Source organism: Bactrocera neohumeralis, chromosome 3 (assembly GCF_024586455.1).
Source record: "Bactrocera neohumeralis isolate Rockhampton chromosome 3, APGP_CSIRO_Bneo_wtdbg2-racon-allhic-juicebox.fasta_v2, whole genome shotgun sequence".
Lineage (NCBI taxonomy): Eukaryota > Metazoa > Arthropoda > Insecta > Diptera > Tephritidae > Bactrocera > Bactrocera neohumeralis.
Genome location: NC_065920.1, coordinates 4,218,782 through 4,239,858, shown reverse-complemented (window position 1 = coordinate 4,239,858; position 21,077 = coordinate 4,218,782). Strand labels below are relative to the sequence as shown.

Here is a 21,077-nt window from a genome sequence, read left to right as displayed (position 1 = left end):
CTCTTATTTAATGGTTTTTTGTTTACGTAAAAAATTAAATTAACATCTGATTTTGCATCTGAAACCTCTCGGACAATTGGAAGAAACAACACTGTTTGTATTTACTTGCGTTTGCTTTAACAGCTCATTCGTGACTTCCAATCAGCTTTGTGCATTTTGACGTTTGTCTTCCGATTTGACAGTTCTCTGTTTTTTTACTTTTTCTTTTTTGTTTGCAGATTAATTTTCGTTGAACGGCTTCCAGTTGATTCTTGTACAGGTTCTTGTTCCTGCAGCTCATATTTCATTCAAAAAATTACAGTTTGCACCGTTTAGCAGTCGAATTATAGCAAGATAAGGCGAAAAATCTTGAGCAAAAAGTTTTATGCAAAAGAAAAGTGCCTAAAATTCGCCTTTTAAATGTTTTTATTAGTGAATACAGCAACGGTTGCAGAAGTGTAGTGAAAGCGGTGAGCGTGTGTGCCCATCGTACTGGCAGATACTGGAAAACAAGAAAAAAATTGCAAAAAGTGACGCGGGAGCAAGCCGATAAAATATGTGTTTTAAATGAAATAGAAGTAATTACAAAATTATAATATATACTTGGCAAAGTGCGTATTATGTGTGAATGCATAAAATATGCGTATAAACTTGCAATTAGCTTATTTGGGTCTGCTATCGGTGACGTGTATTTCGAGGTGAGCGCAAAATTTGCTGACCATACACAATTGCATGCAATACATGCATACATATACTTTAAAATGTATATTAAAATATGTTTTACAAAATATTTACATGTCTGGTTTACTAATAAAATAAATTAAATATTTTTCTTTTCAGTTGTTTTCTTTTCTTTGTGTTTCTCACAGAGAATGCTAAATTTGTAGCTGCATGTAGTGATGAATCGACAACGCTTCCTACTGAAGCTGGCGCAGCTGTTGAGCACAAAGCAGCTGCTGCACCGCCGGCAATAGTGGCGCATGCAGAAATTATACCGATAAATGAAGAAGTGGAAAAATTAACAAAAAATGAGGGTGAACATATTCAAGCGCCACAAACAGCTGCTCCAGCTGCTGCTAATGCGCCAAACAATGTTGTCGACGACAGCACAACAGAGCCAGTAACAGAATCGGCTGAAGGTTGGCTGTTGCCAAGTAGTGTTATGTATAGTGCAAGTGCAAGTGATAATGATATAATACGTGAAAAAAGTGCAGTAATTATAAATGAAGCCGTTGAACCAGCGCATCAAAACGAGAATGAGGAAATGATTGCTGTAGCAGTTGAGGCACCTGCCTTACTCGATGATGACTTGCAAAATGTGCAAGTAGAGCGTGAGAGCGTGCAGGAAAGGTAAGTAATTCTATGTATAATCTATTTCTATTTAATTTCTGAAGAGTAAACTTGCATTTAATCATCATTTCACACAGAACTTTCTGATTACTGATGAAATTCGTTCAGAAATGTTCTTTTATTATGAAATGTATTATAACAACTTATTTTTTATATTTTTTTTACAAATGCGACGATTTACTTGCGTTAAACGTTTTAAATAACCATTTATGATACATGTTAAATAATACTTAAGTGGTTGCGTATGAAATTAATCTAAATACTTGTTTACATTCCTCATTAATAACTTTGTTGTGGTTGCGTCGTGACTGCCTTACTGACGCCCATTGTTTATGTAAAACTACTTCCCTCAATAATTGAATATAATTTTTCGTCCAATAATACATTTATGTTTGTAAATGCTTGTATGTGCGCGATATAATATTAATTCCACACTCTGCCCTCTTATCAAACTTACAATTATAAAATTAATCCCATAACTTATATTTAGAACACTCGTGTCGCGTATCAAATCATTGAGGAAACTACTACAATTCAAGCTTTATTTCTGCAGACGCTCACTCGTCGACTTATTCATGCCTTGCTAAGAAAAGTAAATATGAATGTTGTATTGTTAAATAGTAAAGTCCAGTATGCACTGTGAACTTCTGCTGATAAAATGTAATAATAACACTAATATATGTATACGAATGTAAACATATTTACTCATTTATCTTTTGGCATTGTAAACTTCACTACACTTTGCACTCAGCTAATTTAAATTAGTATATACATACATACCATTCATAAGTATACATATACATACATATGTACCTTCGTACTCAAAGAGGGGCGTTTGGAAAGAAAAAAACACATTTCTTCAAAAATATTTACGGCCACACTTTAAAATTGCATTATTTTTTGCACAAAACAACTGGCTGGCGAGCGGCATCTTTGTAGTATTTAAGTACAATTTGTAAATATACACACATGTTACTACATATGTATGTATGCACGTCTCGCAATTATCGACAATTTCTTAATGCGGAATTTCGTTCAAAATATGCAAAATCAAAATAAAAAAAAAAAAACAGGTGAAAAGTTAAATATGAAATGCAAAAATGACCATTAACAAGCAGGGGTGAAAACTAAGAGGCCTGCAATAAGGAAAATACTATAAATATTTCTGTTGTTGTTAATGTGTGTCAGAAAATCCTCAATATTTATAGATTGACACAGTTCATTAACGACTAATGAAATTTTGGCGAATATTTTACATGCCTGTGTGCCAAATATTGCTTTTGCCAAAATGGGGTAGCTTAATAAACTATTATTTTTCATGTCTTCTTATTTAATTATTAATATTTTCCGCAATTTCGTTTGAATGCTACTAATTAACGGTATAATCAAAAAATAATAATTGTAAAAGCTTGTGTACTCCTAATTGCATTGGCAAATGACAACTTAATAATAACAATTTTTGGATGAAACAGCAAGTTAAATGTATAAAAAGCTATAAAAAAAAGTACTCATGAATTAGTAATTCCAGGGAATAATTTCATAATAACTCCGGCCGCAATGCCCAAGTTCAAAATTTGCTTGAACCCAACAATAATAAATGTCTAATGACGTGTTTAAATAAATTACAGTGAAAATACTTTATGTGTTATCAGGCAATCAGTCGTTTTAGATTGCCAGTAGTAAAACAACATTATTATAAAAATGTGTACCTACTAAACAGATACATATTTATGTATGTACATGTGTAACTTGTTTAGACTGAATTTGAAGCAACCTTATCAACGCAATGTTTCTTTTTCACATTAATTGTATTGTGTTATATTATTTTTATGTGCAAATGGGAAAAACTGTGCGCACGAATACTTTTATAATTTATTCCAGATGGTTTCTACAACTATTTTAAATTTGTAGTTAGCTGTAAAAGTTTTATGAAAATTTGCGCTTTTAACTTTCGTGATTTAAATACTTATAATTTTTTATTTAAATCAGCTGTTATCGCTGGAAGTAGAATTGTTAAAAAATAAAAAATAAAAAACAATGCGGAACGTTACTTTTAATTTTCTTATAGCTTTTTGTTATGGTTGTTTTATGTGCATATGTATGTATGTACGCACATATTTTCAAATACTCTATTTATTGTCGCTTGTTATCTTTACAAAAACATAAATGTAACTAAACGCATTGTATTTTCATTCATTGAAACACATCTAGTCTACAATTCTGGTGAGTACAACGCACATAGAAAGCTTTACAAAAATGTATACGTAATTATATGGTGCCACTTTAATGGGTTTAAAGCCTTCTTATCATGCTATTTTTTGTTTGCTCAGCGTTGACACGCTAATCTTTTATTTGCATTAGCTTTTACCGTTCTTGCTATCGGCGGCGGTGGCAAACAATGCCTGTCGTCGAGCACATTTTTGCACACACCCATTTAAAAAACATTTAAAAAGTAAATCTAAAGATTGTTTAAAGTTTCTTCGCAACTTACGTAAAAATATTTCTGTTTATTCTATTTAATGTTCTATTTATTCTGCAATTCTATTTCTTATCCACCAACAACAATGCAATTAATGTACGGTAAATAGCACTCAATTTTCCCTTGGTTTGGTGTTAAGTTCAAGGTTGCCACATTTGGCTTTCCGTTCGACTTCATGTCTGAACGAGTTAATGTGTATCGCTCTTTCGAAGGTCGCTGCTGTCACCGAAAACTTTTAGAAAGAAGCGTTTCATATTATTATGCGCATTTTAAAATAAGTATATATAGTTGTGACGAAAATATTTGTTTGTACTTTGTTTTAAAATATAAAAAGCATTGCGAATATTTTTTTTATTAATGTTTTTCTTTTATTTAACAATTTTTTATTGAAATTGACTACATGTACCAATTGCTAGCTTAGATATTAGTTTTTTTTACAAATTATGGTATTTTACTAGTTGCTCATAAAATATTTTATCAAATTCATTTTATATTATTTTTCCAGTATGTATTATGTGTACAAAAATATAAATTTATAAATATATAAAGTAATAAAAATGTTGTATATAACAAAATATTTGTAAGTAGGTAATAATAATATTAGCATATAAAATATTTTAAAAATAACTAGAAATTAATTTATATTTTTTTGTTTATGCCACGTGTTTTAAAGTATTTTTAGCATTCTTTGCTCTAAAATTCTTGAATTCTAAATTTTTTTTTTAACTATTTTTTTGTCATACCTTGTATCTTTGTTGCTAATTCCACCTAATTGTTGCAAACTTTTTTCATACTTTTTATAGAAATCTAATTTTATATCAAAACTGTTTCACATTTTGTTTTTGGAATTTAGTTGTGCAGACATTAATTTAAATATATGCATATGCTAGTGATTTGTTGTTGTTGTACCGCAGAAAACATTCCTCAAATAATTTGAAAGTATGATGCCGGATTGACCGCCCTTGGTTGAGCCGACTATCTTGGCAATAGGTTTTGTGTTAAGTACTTGTATAGTTTTTTTTTCGATAGACCCAACAGAATTTGGCGATATCTATTTCTGTATTTACCTTATTACTTTATAAATCCTTACTGAAGATACGATTTTTCAACGATGTTGTATTGTGGTTTAATTCTCTACTTTTGTTTTTTTTTTCAAATTCTTTCTTTGTACACCGACTTAAGTTTAGTCACATAAAAGTGCTAAAAATAAGCACCCATAGTGTCATCAAAGATTTCTCGGCGACCTATTGGGCTCCCTGAAAACTTACCCTCAGGTCCTCCAGCAAAAATAATGGAAAATCCCAAACCACCTTAAAAAACTATGGATTGTCATCTAAGATAGTTCGGAGACCTCTTGGGTTCCTTAAAAACCTGCCCTCGGGTCCTCCAGTGAACATAATCGAAAATACCAAACCACCTATGGCTAGGTTAATCGTTTTCACTACCTTCCAAAAACAATCTCGGCAAGCGCTGCGTCCTGCTGTCTGAATTTCTCTTCGATTAGTTCACTGACATCTCAGCGCTATCGTTCAACAGCTTCCCACACCATGTCACCAACCGAGAAACAATTAACATTTCTACCTAAAAAAACACAAAGTTTTGGAAAATCGAAAGCAAAATCGCCTTAATGCGCGCGCATGTCCATAACAATTTATCAGTCTGCCACTTGACCAGTAACGCCTGCAATTACTCGACGTTGCGCATTTAAATGTAATTTTTTATGACAACGAAATTAAAACGGTGAAAATAAAATATTTTCAAAAATACAAAAACAATGAAACGCTAGCATGAAATGAATTGAAATTGCTTAAAACCGCCCGCATTGATGGCGCGACGCATATGTGAATTGCCGACAACAGCGCGCCTCCGCTGGGAAGGTGGTGGCGCTGAGCGAATTTAATCGCGCACCATTTTCACCCCTTAGGGATAAATGCATAATTTTTACAGCAGCATTTTTGCGCATAAACAATATGTGAAAAGTTAAAAAAAAGTACGCTATTACAAAAACATATGCTATATATATATGTGTGTGTGTATGTTGCCAGAGTAAAGGAAGAAATCTGCGCTTATAGCAACCCACATAGCGCGCGCGCTGCTTATGCAGCCGTTAGCGCGCGGCCGCCCGCACTGCTACGCGGCGCGCAATGGTGCTCCCACGATAAATGGCGGCTGCCATGGCGCACACATTTAAACCATGCTGCTGATAACTAACTGTACGCCAAAACATGTATGTATGTATGTCTGTGTGAGCCTTTGTTGCGCGCCGCGTGCTTTAGTTCCAGTTTTGCGCTTCCAAACGTCAGCTTCTACAACATGCCACTAGACAGCCAACAAAGCGCCAAGCAACACCGCCACCAACTACCGCCCCCACCCCACCGCGCACACACAATAACCTCTACTACAGTTTTACTTTCTAATTTTCTCGGTGTGGGCATTTCATTGATGCATAAATCGTTTGCGTTGGCTGCGCAACGTCGCCGCCGTCATCAAACATCCTTATAAAGGCATTTCACCAAATGTCAGTCGTACGTAGCGGCTAGATAGCGCGGTAAGGGTAGCGACGGCCGTCGTCCTCATTGCGGCCACGTGAGTTAGTAAATCGCCTGCCGTCGCGCTGCCGTCACATTTAATGGGAAAAATGTCAAACGCCAACGTGCCGCGGTTAAATGAAATATTGAAAACGCATTTACAGTCGACACCTGGCCTGTCCAAGCGCAGCGCACGCGCGCGCGCCGACCGACCGCTCTCAATACGCTTAGCGCGGCCGCCAACTGCACTCGTCTGCTTCTGGCTGATAAATTTAGAGCTCAACTAGCTCAGCGCGTTAGGAATATTACTTAGTATGGATATAAGCCGCGACTTAACTACTTTGCGCACACACACACACACACACACACACACACACATCATGCTCAGCCACCAACACATATACAGATTCACCCACTTAAGCTAATGCACATTTCACCTCTAGGAGTTATTGTGCTCGCGCTTTAAGCTAATTTAGAGCGCAAAAAAGGAAGAAAGGAAACAGCAGCAGCAGCAGCAGCAACAACAAACAGAAATCAATTTACCCGCAGAGTCAAAGGAATAAATCAAAAATATGCACACATTTGGCAATAAAATTGTGTGATCACTTTCAATTGTAATTGATTGATATGGCACGAAGCGGTGCGCGCCTGTGTGTGTGTGTGAGTCTGGACGAGCGACAAGCGCAACAAGTGGTAGTTAACTAACGATAGCAGCTTTAACGGTAAATAGTTGTATATGTTACAGCCGCATTGATGCTTGTTTTCTATGCTGATATTGTTGTTGTTGTTGATCCTGCTGTTGTTAATTTCCACAAAACATTCATTCATGTATTCAAATGTTTATCTTTTGTGATTGATGTTGCTTTTAGTAGTTAATTTTAATTCAACGCTATTTGTATTGCACGCCACACACACACACGCATACACATACTATCACTTCATTTATTATATGTATGTATGTATGTATGGAAGTGTGTTTTAGAAAGGGGTCGTTGGGGTGTTCATCCGCATGTCCTCTGGCAAGTGCTTTCGAAAGTGCCATTAAACCACAAAGTTGTGTGAGAAATCATTCAAATTTTGGGGGAAAAAGTGTGTTATTTGCTCCACTTCTCCCTTGTATCCTAGACAGCAGCGGCTTCTCGCGTGATTCGACCCATTACGCCTACCAAAATATTGCAGGAGATGAGAACACGAAAGAAAGTTAGCCAAAAAACAAATTCAGTAATAAAATTGGGCTGATATTCCTGCCAGTCGTTCTTCCTTTTCGCTGTTTGACGCCAATTGGAGATTCCAAGTATAGCCAAGTCCTTCTCCACCTGGTTTTTCCAACGGAGTGGAGGTCTTCCTCTTCCTCTGTTTCCCCCGTCGAGTACTGCGTTGAACACTTTCAGAGCAGGCGTGTTTTTATCCATTCGATGACCTAGCCAGCGTAACCGCTGTCACCTAATTCGTTGAACTATGTCAATATCGTCGTATATCTCGTACAGCTCATCGTTCCATCGACTCCGGTATTCGCCGAGGCCAACGCGTAAAAGACCATAAATCTTTCGGAAACTCGTAACGCCGACTCAACAGATGTTGTCATCGTCCATGCCTCTGCACCATATACGAGTAGCAGAACGGGGATGATGAGTGATTTATAAAGTTTGGTCTTTGTTCGCTTTGTATTTGAATAGATCGGCCGGCAATCCATAGGCCCCCGGCGCTTTGCTCTTCAAACGGGTTAGAGGTTAGAGACGTGTTCTCTCCAGCATTTTAGTATGCTCTGGGTCAGTCACTAGAACACCTCTGGGGGATTTAAAACAGTATGCTCCGGTCTTGAAACCTTCTGTTAGTCGCCGGTTTTTTCGTACAATTTTCTAGTACTTCCCCTGTCGGGCAGCTTGGCAGGCTCTTCGTACTGACGCATTTCGGCCTCTCTCCTTTTTTGACTGCAAAAACGAAGAATAACCTGCACAATATATTTCAAATCGAAACTTTGGAAGCCATAGAAGTTTCAACCGACTGAAGTCTGGATATTCGGCAAGCGTACTGCCGACTCCATTTTACCAAGTTTATGAAGTTGTTGTTGTTCATTTGTCATTCATTTCATTCATTCATTTGTCGACTAATCGCTCAAGCAAATTTGAAAATGTAGTTTCGAGAAAAACCTTCCCAAAGATAAACTGATGGAGCTGATTGACTAAGCGATTACACTTTAAAGGACTGTAACTCAAACACTATTTGAGATATCGATTTAAAACTTTAGTTTTTTATTTCCATAGACATAAACTATCGAAAGATGCTTAAAAACTATTTTCGATTTTTTTTTTTATAGTAAATCGACATTTTGTTAACCTGTTACTCCGTAGACTTAGGATATCGAAAGTATGGATTCCATTTTTCAGTAGATTGTGTTAATTATAGCCTGTTCGTTTGAATATCTAACCTTCGGAGGGAATTCCATCGACCGAATCCCGGTCTTGACGATATTATTGAGTATGGTAAACGAGCTCATCGGCTAATTAGAGTAATCTAATTGCATTAAATGAAATCAAAAGTCTCTTTAAAACCCCAACTATCCTTCAGAGTAGATTAGAAAATATCCGTTTCTCGCTAATAGCTAAGATTTTCGTTTTTATAATATTATAACCTAAATTATTCTATTCGCTATTTTTCCAAATTTCCTACAGCCATCGAACCTGTCATATTTCAACCGCAGCAAATCATAATGTTAACACTCGTAACATTTATAAATGGTCAAGCCGCAGGCGTTGTGACCCTAACAACATTTTTCAATTAAACCCTTACTTTAATGCCTTCCTTAATACAATTTGTTGGCACACAACGGCATGGAATCACGTGACCTCCACCGAAGTGGCGCAGCAAGCGCTGTGTTTGATCTTCAAATATGTTTGTTGCTGTTGTTGGTCTGATGCGGCAGACACAACATGGCTTTTGGCGCTATTAAAATCGCTAAGCGAGAAAATCCTACAGACACAAGCGCCTTAATTACAAGGAATCTATGTACGTCGCGGCGTCGTTTTACACATTTACAGTTATTTATATGCCAAAAACAATTTTTATGGTTGTCTTTATGCTACCATTTTTCATGCCAAACTGAAAGACAGCAGCGAAGAGGTGAAACATTTAATGTTTCTATGAGTGGATGCAAACACACACACACACATACCGTCATGTGTGCACATGTGGACAAAGAGCGTGTGTGTGTGTGGTTGTTATTTATTTATACTCAACGGACATGCATTGACCTTTTACCAAGCTGCAGCTCCAGCCACATAGCAGCCGCGGCAGTTGTTGACGCAGAGTTGCAATTTATTACACGCATAAAGTGTACCGACGCGGTCGCAATGTGTGCTTGTGTTTGTGTATGTGTGTCGGCACATCGAATTGCCTGCAGTATTGACAAACACCGCTGCGGGTAGCAACATTTCCAAATGATGTCAATTAAAATGTGCAATAAAAACCAACAACAACAAATCAATGTTTGTACAAACATAACAACAACGAGTCAATAGTGCTCCGCATTAGTTTAAACAAAAGCAGAGCAAGTGAAATAGTCCTGTTTAGAAAAAAAGTGCAGTCAAAAACAATTAAAGAAAGCGAACGACAAACAACTACAAAAGCAACTGCTTAATTAAATTCAATAGAGCAGGTTAAGTGAAACATACGAACGGAGTGACAGAATTGAAACTTGGGATGCTCCACCGAAGCTATGATATAGCGTACAAGGGTATACAAAGTTAATACATCCTGTTCAGGGCATAGATAGATAGAAAGAAAATAATTGGGTCGTTGCACTGCGATCTATTGTCCACTCTCCTATATCACATATGGACACAAAGGTCCAACACTCTGAACAATTCCAGAAGATTGCTGGGCGTGACTGAGGTGATGTGATCCCTGTCCACGTAGATGGAACCTAGGACCTTGAACCTGCTGGGCAATCTAGAATCATGTGTTCTAGAGTTTCCTATTCCATGTCGCAAAACCGGCAATTTGCGCAAGAGACTATGCCCATGTTGGACAAGTGCTTCCTGAGCCTTCAGTGCTCTATATATAGCGCGACAAGGAGACGGAATTTGTCTCGAGGAATGGTGATCATATATCTAAACCTTGCATGGTTGTACTCCCAGTAGTAGCTTGGCGTGGCGCATTCCTGCTGCCAGTACAGTTCTCTCCCCACTCTCTGCTCCGTGTGGAGCAACTCCTTTATGGTGTGGGGCTCCACCGCAATGCACGGTTCTGGTCCCATCATCCTGGATGCTGCCGCAGAACGGGTTAGTCTATCGGCCACCTCTTTCCCCACTATCCCTTTATGCTCCGGCACCCAGACCAGGTGTACACGGTTGCAAATTGATAGGCGGTTCAGCTTTCTTTCACACTCCTCCACTAAAAGCGATTTGATCTCATAAGCTGAGATAGCTTCGCTTTAATGCGGTTTGTGGCTAGACGTTCATCCGCCGGGGTGAACGCCAGTACTCGAGGACGGAGTCCCTCTCCCACCACAAATCCCACACCGAATTTGCGCTCCTTTATATACCCACTGTAGTAAACGCCACAAGGACCTACTCGCCTCAGTCCTTGCCCCGCCCATCGTATTTCTTGGACGGCGGTGATGTCAACCTTCACTCTAACGAGGACATCAACCAGCTGGACAGCAACACCTTCGCAATAAAGGGACGGGGCATTCAATGTGTATGCCCTTCAATCGTAATCCTTAATACGATTGCAGGAGTCGTCGTCAAAACGGTGGTACCTCAACTGAGGCTGTTTTCGTCTTTTCATAGGTAGTGGTTTTTGCGAGGCGGCTCCCAAATCTGGCGCATAACCTTGGGAAGGGAATGTTTCGCCTTTAAACGGATGTTTTTGCTACCCAGAGGATACTTGGTCTAAGTCCGGAAGTCGCGAGCTGCTTGAGCCTTATGTAAAAAAATCGTTTCTGGCCACTCCTAATTAAATACAGAAAGTTTTATAGTAGCACTAAACATTTGACAACTCGCAAGTTGAGTGACAGTCATTTCAGATGAAATGTCAAAAAGTTTATTCAGAGACCTTGCGGAAACTTTATTCTTATTAGACTATAGAAATATTTTCAGAAGCCTTTCTTATACTAGCAAAGCTGAACCCTAATAAGGTTACCGGGGTTATACCGAAGGACATCATCGAATTAGTAAAGAGTTCAACGCATTTGCAACCAATTTTCTTACGCTATTGGTTTGACAGCTGTCAAATTACAACCCTGAGATTTCGAAACCACAAATTAGGCGACGCAGTATAAATGAACTGAATAACAAAGAGGGGTGTAAATTGAAGACAATTAAGCTATTATTTGATTTATAATGAGCAAGTTTACATTTTTGTTATTGTAAATTGCCTGACTGGCCATTGTACGCATACAGAGCTGGCGGGAGGAACAGACGAGTGAGCAATTCGACATAGCCTACGCTTTAGCTGAACTTTTACGATTACTTAAACGCGCCAACAAAAACATACTTACATATGCAGCAGCGGCGAAGGCAGCGGTACTTACGTTTGCACTTGCTTACTTAATATACCCACATGCGAGTACAGGGGCCCGACACTTGCCTATAAGCCGCGCTAGTACTTTCACTTTCATTATCAAGTCGCAGACAAAACAATTTTCGCACAAATACCGCAGCAATAAACGATGATCGTTGCAAATAACAAGCGACGATAATCTCACAAAATACATATTTGCCATCACCGCCGTGCCGTCGTTGCAACCGCCGACGCCGCACACGACACATGTGTGATCTTGTTTATTCAACGAAGCGCGACTTTTGCTGCTGCTGCTGCTGCCGTTGAGCGTCGTTTTTGTGTTGTCATTGGCTGCTAAACAGCGAAAAGTCATGATCATGATGACGAGATCACAGTTTAAATGCGACAGACAGCTAGACAAGCGGGCAGCCGGCACATCGCGCGGGAGTATACTACGCTTGGCATAAAAAAGTCTGCAACTACCAATCTACAATCTTATGCGTGAACTGACGTTTTCGAGATGATTTGATGCTGTTTTCATTGTTGTTGTTGTTTCGATAGCATAAGCGCCGCCGCGCAATCATTCAAAATTTGCAATTACTCCGATTCGATCGCACAGCGCACGGAATTGCCGCAACGCGCTGCGGATTGGAAGGCGCTTGATGGCAGTGATCGCGATCGCGATCGGCGCAGCAGCAACCTGAGGCTAAACGTGTACGTGTGTCGCGCTTTCATACCGCGCCAGCGCATTTTCATTTAAACTTCGCAAATTTGCGCTTAATGCAAATGAGCTCGAGCTCGGCTGCCTGCCGTCGAATTCAACTTTATGGTGCAGCGATCGCGATCTTACGCGCCGATCGACCGGCGTATAAAAGTGAATCCCAAGCGGTCGATACTAGCTGGCTGGCTTCGCGCGCACATAAGCGGTGCGCAATGCGCGATGTAATCAGTGCGTTGCTGCAATTGCTGGCAATTCAGTCTAGTGATTGCTGGCAATAATTGCGCTGGGAATTCGTTGAGTGACGCATTTTTCACGTTCTCCATTGTGGTACGATCCTTTTTTTGTTTAATTTTTAATTTTAATGTTTTTATTTTCGGCGTTTTCTGCCAGCTGCATTATTTATGGCTGTGTTTGTTGCATTATTTCCTCCAAACAACACATTTCCACGCTCTTAAGTCATGGTGCTGGTGTTTTGATCTACGACTGTGGCGCATTTTCCTGACTTGTAGATACTTAACTGCAACTGTCCAAGTGTTTTTGGGCTGCGTCGTAAGCCACTGAAGGAGGCGGCAATGCATTATGTATGTGGCGGTACTTGAGCTGGCAGTAACTGATTTTTGAACCGTTACTTGTTTTTTGTTTTCCGCTGCTGCCATTTAAACTCGACTCGTTGCCGCGCCATTCGCCATATACGGTGAGTTCACAGGCGCTCTGCAAAGCCAAACATTCGCAATTGATATGCGCAAGCTTAAATGCGGTGGAAAAAATCAATGAAAAACTTCGTAAAGACGCGATAAAAAATAGTCGAAAATACCCACCTTTCGTTATCGCCACACAACATTGCAAAGTAAACATTTCATTCATTTGTAAGTCGGTGGAAAGACAATCTGAAAAACTCACAGGCCAGCAGCCGGCAGTCGGCAGTCGCAGCAGCGCCATCCTCGTAGCCACCGTCACAGCCTACCCACTTTGTATTTCAAAAGCTGCTGAATGAACTGGACGCGACAGCTATGTACAAGTAGACGGTTAACTACACGACTGGACGGACGGACGGACGGACAGAATTGTTAGTAAGGTTTGTTGCCTGCCTGCATCAGCCGGTTGCTTTTTTCATGCCAATTTTTCCTACCATCATCATTTGCTTTTTTCGCCTTTTTGTTTCACCTTATTTGTTATGCGCACTTTTTGTTGTTGTTTACTTTTCAACTCTTCTCTAGCAACTCCCGCCTGACGTAGTCGCGCATTTAGCGGCGACTTCACTCTTTGTTTGTTTGGTATCTACATTGTCGGTTTGTCCGTCTTTTCATTTGACCGGCATCTGATTAGGTTCGCATACTCAGTCACCGGCGTCTGCCGTCACTGCCGGACTTCAGCGGACAGTAGGTACTTACTTGACTAGCCGACTGGCCAGACAATGCGGCGTGCCATGGCGGCGGTACACAATAAAGCCGCAAATAAATTAATAAATCAACATGCAAATGTGGCCGAAAGGAAAATTCGTTTTCATTTGCGGGAGAAATACGACCAAACTACTGTGACACAGCGCCACAATTCATTCCAATCCAATGGGAATACACCTACGGCCGCCCACCACTTCCCTTATCCGAACTTTTATGACTTGTTGTTGGACAGTGGTGCAGTTTCCAATGGGTTGTCTGTGTCATGATGTCTTGAGTTTAGAGAACTTTCGATTTTTAGACTTTGTATGGTAGTCTTCGCATATGAAAAGATGATCATGCAGTATTATCTACTAAATTTTTTTATCCGAAAATCGCCTCGAGAGAAGTAGACTATTTTCAAAATTCTCGAAGATTATTTTTTAATTGGGACACCCGAGTTTAAAAGCCAGAACACTACGTAACCCAACTGTTTTTAAAATATTTGGTTAACACAATCTCCTGTCACGTTTTACTTTGTCGGAATATCGATTTATTATATTTCAACTCGCTCACGGTATAGAGAAAGCGAAGATAAAAAGCCTTATTGTTGAACGAAATTTTCAGTCTAATAAGAGTAGAAGGATATTTGTAGTTAGCATCTTATACTGATTTGTTCTCCTGCAGTCTGATTTACTGAATTTCCGTTGTTTCTCTTTCGCACTCTGCTTTGGACCAAAAACTCAATGGAACAAGCCATTCAGACCGACATGTTTTACTTAAATTAACTTAAATTTCATTTACTTTTTTTTTTATTCAAAAAAATCCAAAAGTGGGACCGGAGTAAGTGTAGTGGACACCGGTCCCACTTTCTATTGGAATCAATATTAATCATTTACCAAGGTTTGCCAATAAAGAGTCTTGTGTTTCAGGAACTAGAACATGCAAACCCAAGTAAAATTGATCGCTGACTCCGAAACCCTTCACAGCCTGTTTCTACCTTGTCAGTTATGTGATATAGTCAAGTAACGGAGTTTCGAATGGATATAGAAAGAGTCGATAGTTTATTAATTAAGTTACTGATTTCTTCATTTTCCAACGAAACGATAATTTTCACACACTGTATTAAGTAAATACCGTACGACCGCCAGCATGCTTCGTCACAGATTGCCGTGACCATTGCATTACGTTTGGGGTCCAGCGTGGGTATATCGACACTTAAACCCACACTTACGAACACACATAAGTACATTCGAGCATACATGAGTATGTGTATACATATGTAGATAGAAATGCCGACAAGAAAGTGTAGCTGTGTGTGCTGGCGTTGCAATTTGGTAACCTTTGCCGTTAGCATAGCATTGGACAAATTATATTGTTGCATTTATTTGTTTTATGTTGCCCAAAAATTTATTGCCAACAATTTCACTTTTGTTCAACGCATACGCCAGCCGAGAGACCGAGAAAAAACAAAAACAAACAACGAATAAAAATTAGACACTCCAACGTTGCCTGGATCTGGCCGGTCAAGCAGGCAGCCAGCGAGCCAGCCGGCCGGCTCAAATGCCAGGCATACATAAGACATTGTTATCTGCACTCGTCTGTCGCTTAACAGCCGACAGAGTCGTCGTCTTCGTCGTCATCGCCATCGCCATCGTCGTCTCCGCCGTCATCATCGTGGCCGGTATCTGACTGCTTGTGTGTAAGTCTGTCACAATGCGGCTTGTTGCTGCAATTCTTAAGATAAATGCACTCAATGACACCAACAACAGCAACAACTGCCAACAGCAGGCGCAACAACAACACTATATCAGCAGTGACATCGGTTGAATAGAGCAATTGTAATGCAACAATCGGTTCAACTGTAGCTGTCAAGTCGAAGTCAAACGTTTCGGCGCTTACATTTGCATTTGAACAACTTCCAACTCAAACGCGAATTCAAATTCACATCGAAAATGCAACTTTTAACAGCCGATGCTGCTGCTGCTGCTGCCGCCAATAGCGATAAAACAGCATGTTAAACTAACAAAAAACTATTATGTAAATGTTAATGAAGTGGATTTGTTATTTTTACCGATTCCGATCGCATACGAAATGAGCAGCACACGAAGCGCAACACTGCCAGCGAACAATTTTCAACGAGTATATTTGAGGTCAGTTGAGCACGGCGACCGTTGAGTGCCTGGGCTTAAGTCTTAAGTATTCAAAGTGTCCGAAAAGTGCCTAAAGTCACTCTTTGCTTTGTTTATCCATATTTCAAGTCGTTTGCAATTATAGAAAATGTCTTTTTCAAGTGTGTCTTGAGACACTAAGCGCGCTCACGTGTGACTGTGTCGCTATATATATGTGTGTGTGTGTGTGTGGAGGAAGTGTCGAGTCGCAATGGGGAAGTAATACATAGATGCGCGTTTTTCGACTCATAGGCACGGACTTTAAGCGCCAAGTGCACTTATTCGTTATGTAACACGCGCGTCTAATTTGTTATTGCATTACCTAACGACTTAAAAGCGCATTAAAATGTCAAAATATTGCTACAATTCCCTTAGGTTCAGGTACTCAGTATGAGCAATATTTGTAGATCACTTAAATGTGCCCGATTATTTTAAGTTTTCTGTATGAAATAAACAAATAAATTTAAGTGTCAATAATAACTTGGTTATATAACGGTAATGCAATTTCAAAATGGCACTTCATGTGAGTTTGTTGCTCACACTAGTTCAATTTTTGTTCGATCAAAATGTGTGTAATTTAGAAAAAATGGGACTATGGGGTCACAATTCCGATAGTTATTAATATATTGCAAAGTAATTTAAATATAGTCGAAGTAAGGTAATTAAGTATTTTTGTAATATTTGACCTGGACTGATCCATACAACCAGCGCGCGCAAGCGGAATCGATATTTTTTTCTTGATTGGTATAACCTTTATTTATGAGAGATAGCAGAAGATCTTAACATCTCTTATATGTAGATAGACACAACCCATTTTTGTTTTTGTTTTGGGTATGAAACGGGTCAGTGCTAAAATTTGCGAAATTACCTGAATCTTTTACGAAAACCACGTCGACTAGATTCAAGTAAGAGATACTTGACGACGTAGTTGAGGACTCCACATTCATAAAACGCCTCATCACTGGTGACGAGACGTGATTTTCTGTATATGAAGTTCACAGTCCAATAGTCAAACGAATGGCACTCCAAAAATGAGTCGAAACCGAAAAAAACAAAATTTTCTTAGGGGATGGCTTTCAGATCCCAAGTATACGGAATATTGGAGTAGGCCTAGGCTTATCTGTTTTGAAGGCGATAATACCGATTAAATACATGAAAATATAGTTTCTGTTTTTTTTGTAAATCCAGTTCATTTCTGATCATAAGGCATAGGTACTATAAGATATTTTATCATTTTGCTCCGAATTAACTGGGAGTGACATCTTTTAGAAAAACCTTGTTTATTTACCGGTAACTTTCATTGAACCCAGAGTGCTTGATATGACACTTTTTGTGGGTGTAGACCGATATTGGAATATGTATATCTAAAGCAATTTTGCCGATTTACCTTTGCAATTTGAGAATTAACCTCTTTTTTTAAGATCTTTATAAGTTCTGTTTGATTTTCGAACTCTTGGTTCTTTTGAGTAATTATTCTTTGTCGATACCATGAAATGATATATGATTTATGTTATGATAGTTTGAAAATGAATCGCAAAGATCTGCAATTTGAGGTTTTTGGTTACAGTAGGTCTCGAAGTAGGCCACTATCCACTCGAAAATCACAACTTGGTTAAAAATTTAGACGAGGAATACAGAATATAGAAAACAGTGAGGGTAACTTAAAATAGCTCTTTTCGAAGACCTATACTTTGAAGCTATAGAAATCCGTAAAAAATAAATAAAAAGGTTCGCAAAAGAAAATTACTTCATATTACCGCGCTACGCTTAATGCCCACACATACCACGGTCCCCACGCAGAAACTCACAAAAACGTCACATTTAATTCCACATTTGCTATTGCGCTGTAGAAAAAGCAATAGTAATGATTACAACTATCGGAGCAATGTTGACAGTGACTCATTAATTTGACGCAGCACTTCCTTGGCAGTGACGGTGGCCAAAACACGAGTCATAGCCACAACACGCCTTTGCATACGCCGAAGTTCCTATAAAGTAGCTGCCGTTGCATTTTGCCGGTGTCGGGTTGGGTGTCATTAGCTGACAATGCGCAGCAATACGCATTCGTTTCGTCGTTGGACTAAGCTGGGTTTCGACTTAAGTTGTTGTTGCTGCTATAATACATTTCAGCCCACACACGCTGGAATGTGAGCTTTAATGTTTACTTATTTCTTACTTCACTATCTTTATTATTGCGATTTTATAAGTTTACAGTAATTTTTAACTTTTGTTGCTGTTGTAGTGGGATGGGGTAGAGATTCCATTCGAAAAATGTTCTCGTAAATAGATATTTTTTCTCAGTGCTCATCTCTGAGTTCGAGATTTGTGGTGACCTTTCAGTGGCATGGTCAGTTTAAAATTTCTTAAAGGATTTCTTTGTCTGCTTGTGTCGCAAGATCGAAGTAGTAGCAAGCCCAAGAGTTTGCAGAGACTCGTTTGACTCGTGTTGATGGACTCGTGCCGCTTGTATGAAAGCACTGAGCGACTCTAAAAGCGAATTTCCCGATAATGAGCAACAGAAGTTCCCGTGTGTAAATCCAGTCTGACAAATTATTGAGGAAATGATTTACTTCTAAAACTAAAAAAGCCGAAAGAGCCCCGAAGATGTGTTAGTAGAACGCAATATGACAGTGATGTTCATAAAACTAAGTACACTACAAATTTCAGCTATCCTTACAAGATTTCGGGTCTATTGTGTTCAAACCAAAAAGGATAAAGCTGCTTTGGTGCCACATTAGATCGATTTCAACAGCTAAAGGACCTGCTGGTACATATTTTTTCATAATGCTCGAACTAAATCGTTCACATTAATTGCCGTCAGTAAATTGATTGACCATAATAGGAGCGTGCCCAGGCCTATTATCGAAGCAAAATTGATAATAACTTTTAATTGCCATTTACTATGGCCCAGAGGCAATTTTTTTGCAGCCGCTCTCAGTTAGTTGGACAATTATTTGATTTTTATTGATTTAATTACATATGCGTGTATTTGTTGTACATTTTACTTTGTCGCACATTTCTTTTGCCACGCATTATTTTTATTGCTTTAGCTGACAGCTGCTTTTCAACAGCGCCTCAAGCGGCATTGTTACGTTGTTGTATTTATTTATTGTTTCTTTTGGAGTCGTTTTCTTTATTGTTTGTTTTTCTTTTTGTTTTTGCGTTTATGACAACGGGAAGGCGGCCGCATCGAACGCAGGCGCTGCACCTGTGGCTACATGTTTGTTGTGGTTAATTTACTTGTACGCATTACGCTTAGTTACTGTTTAGTTGTTGGTGTTATTGTTGTATATTTCTTTCTTTTTATTGTTTTACTTTTATTGTCGTTGCGCTGCCGATTAAATATGACAACATTTTTTCGCAACAAAAAACTTATACGCTCTGCGCTCTGGAATTTTCCCGAGTTTTTCTCACTTTTCCACCTGCGCGCGAGAGCAAAAGAGTGCTCGCTCTCACACACAAGCTCATCGGCCGCTGCTGAGTGCTCTTATCGATTCTGCAACACATGTTGTAGCTGTTGCCGCTTTACAGTCGGCAATCAGCTGCTATTGCTTCGCGGCAATTGTTGCTATTGTTGCAAATGCATACGCGCCGACTTTGCAGGCATTGCTGTTGGTGTTTTTGTTGCTATTGTTGTTGTGTTGTGCATGTGCAGCTCACATTCGATTCGCTATATTTTGTTGTTATTAATGTCGCCCACTTTTTTGGTTTGGTTTATGCCCAGTTGTGTGTTGTTGCTGTTGCTGTTGTTTTTGGCGTTATTGCTTTTGCGGCAACTTACTCAAAAATGCATTGGCTGCTCAGCAGCGGTTGTTGTTGTGTTTCTTTATATCCATGCCTTGCATATTTCTTGTGTATCGCACTTTTTGCCTTGCCGCTTGGCCCCTTGCGGTTTTCTCCGCCGCCGCCAATCTGTCAACTCGGTGTTGCCACTCACTCGCAGACAGCGCTGGCAATTTGCACACTTGTGGCGCAGCGCGCTCCATAATTATTACAATTTCATTGGATTATCGTTCAGTTTCCACTGAGTTTTCCACGCGTTCGTATCGAGCGGCGCTCTGGTGTCGCGTTAAACCGCGTGACGCGCGCGTTGCATTACTGCACCATACGCCTCCTTATTTTATTTAACACTTATACACACATACACACACAAGTGCCATTCGTGGGACGAGTGGACGCTTTGATGTCCTGCCATATAAATTAACTTATATTTACGTCTACATTTAAGGACGCTAAGTTTGATTTTTGTTTTGCATAGAAGACGATAATTGCAAGTGTTTACGCGTTCGGCTTCGCAGAAAGTGTGTTTGTGTTCGTTTGTTTTGTTTTCGTGCGTTTCCGTACGCATCCTTTCTGTGTGCTTCTGCGCAGAGTTGCAAAGAAATATTTTTTTTTCGTTTCTTCAAATATTTTTATATTTGTTAAGTGATTTACAGTGCCGGCAGTGCACTTTCACGAAAGCGTAATGGATAATTTTATTTTTTAATATATTTTGTATTTAAGGAGTGATTAAAATATATAAGGATTTTAATACAATGGATTGCTAATTTAAAAAAGTTAAAAATATAATTAAATATGCGTAAAATAAATAAAAAAATTAAAATAAATAATATCAATTTGTGTGTGTATAATATTTTTAAAAAAAGTTACGCTCACTAAATTTTAATTAATTACCTACTGATAAAAAATATTAATATTTAATTTATAATTTTACTTAATATAAATTTAAAAATATTCATATAGTATAATTTATAATTTTTTATATAAAAAATTATTAAATATATAACTGTAAAAAAATATTAAATATATAAATGTTAAAAGTATTCATAAAAACGACCAAATTTTATTTAATATATAAAAAAATATTTTTATTTTTAAATTAAAAATGTGATAAAAATAATATAAATATTTATTTTGAAAAGAAATAACTAGACTAGATACCTTTCAAAATTTATAAAACAAGTGAAATTA

At 38.6% G+C, this 21,077-nt stretch overlaps 1 protein-coding gene across 3 annotated transcripts in view; it reads left to right on the top strand.

The window, feature by feature from the left end:
* The first annotated feature begins 214 nt into the window (after positions 1-214).
* Positions 215-21,077, top strand: part of LOC126754078 (SUN domain-containing ossification factor) — a 53,223-nt gene continuing 32,360 nt past the window's right edge. For 2 of the 3 annotated variants that reach the window (XM_050465964.1, XM_050465963.1), the window contains exons 1-2: positions 215-677; positions 820-1,329. In XM_050465964.1, the coding sequence (XP_050321921.1) occupies positions 619-677; positions 820-1,329 (569 nt within the window). In that variant the 5' untranslated portion in view covers positions 215-618. Of the gene's footprint in view, positions 678-819; positions 1,330-20,140; positions 20,569-21,077 lie in introns of those variants that run through there. The other variant, XM_050465965.1, reaches the window with a different exon arrangement.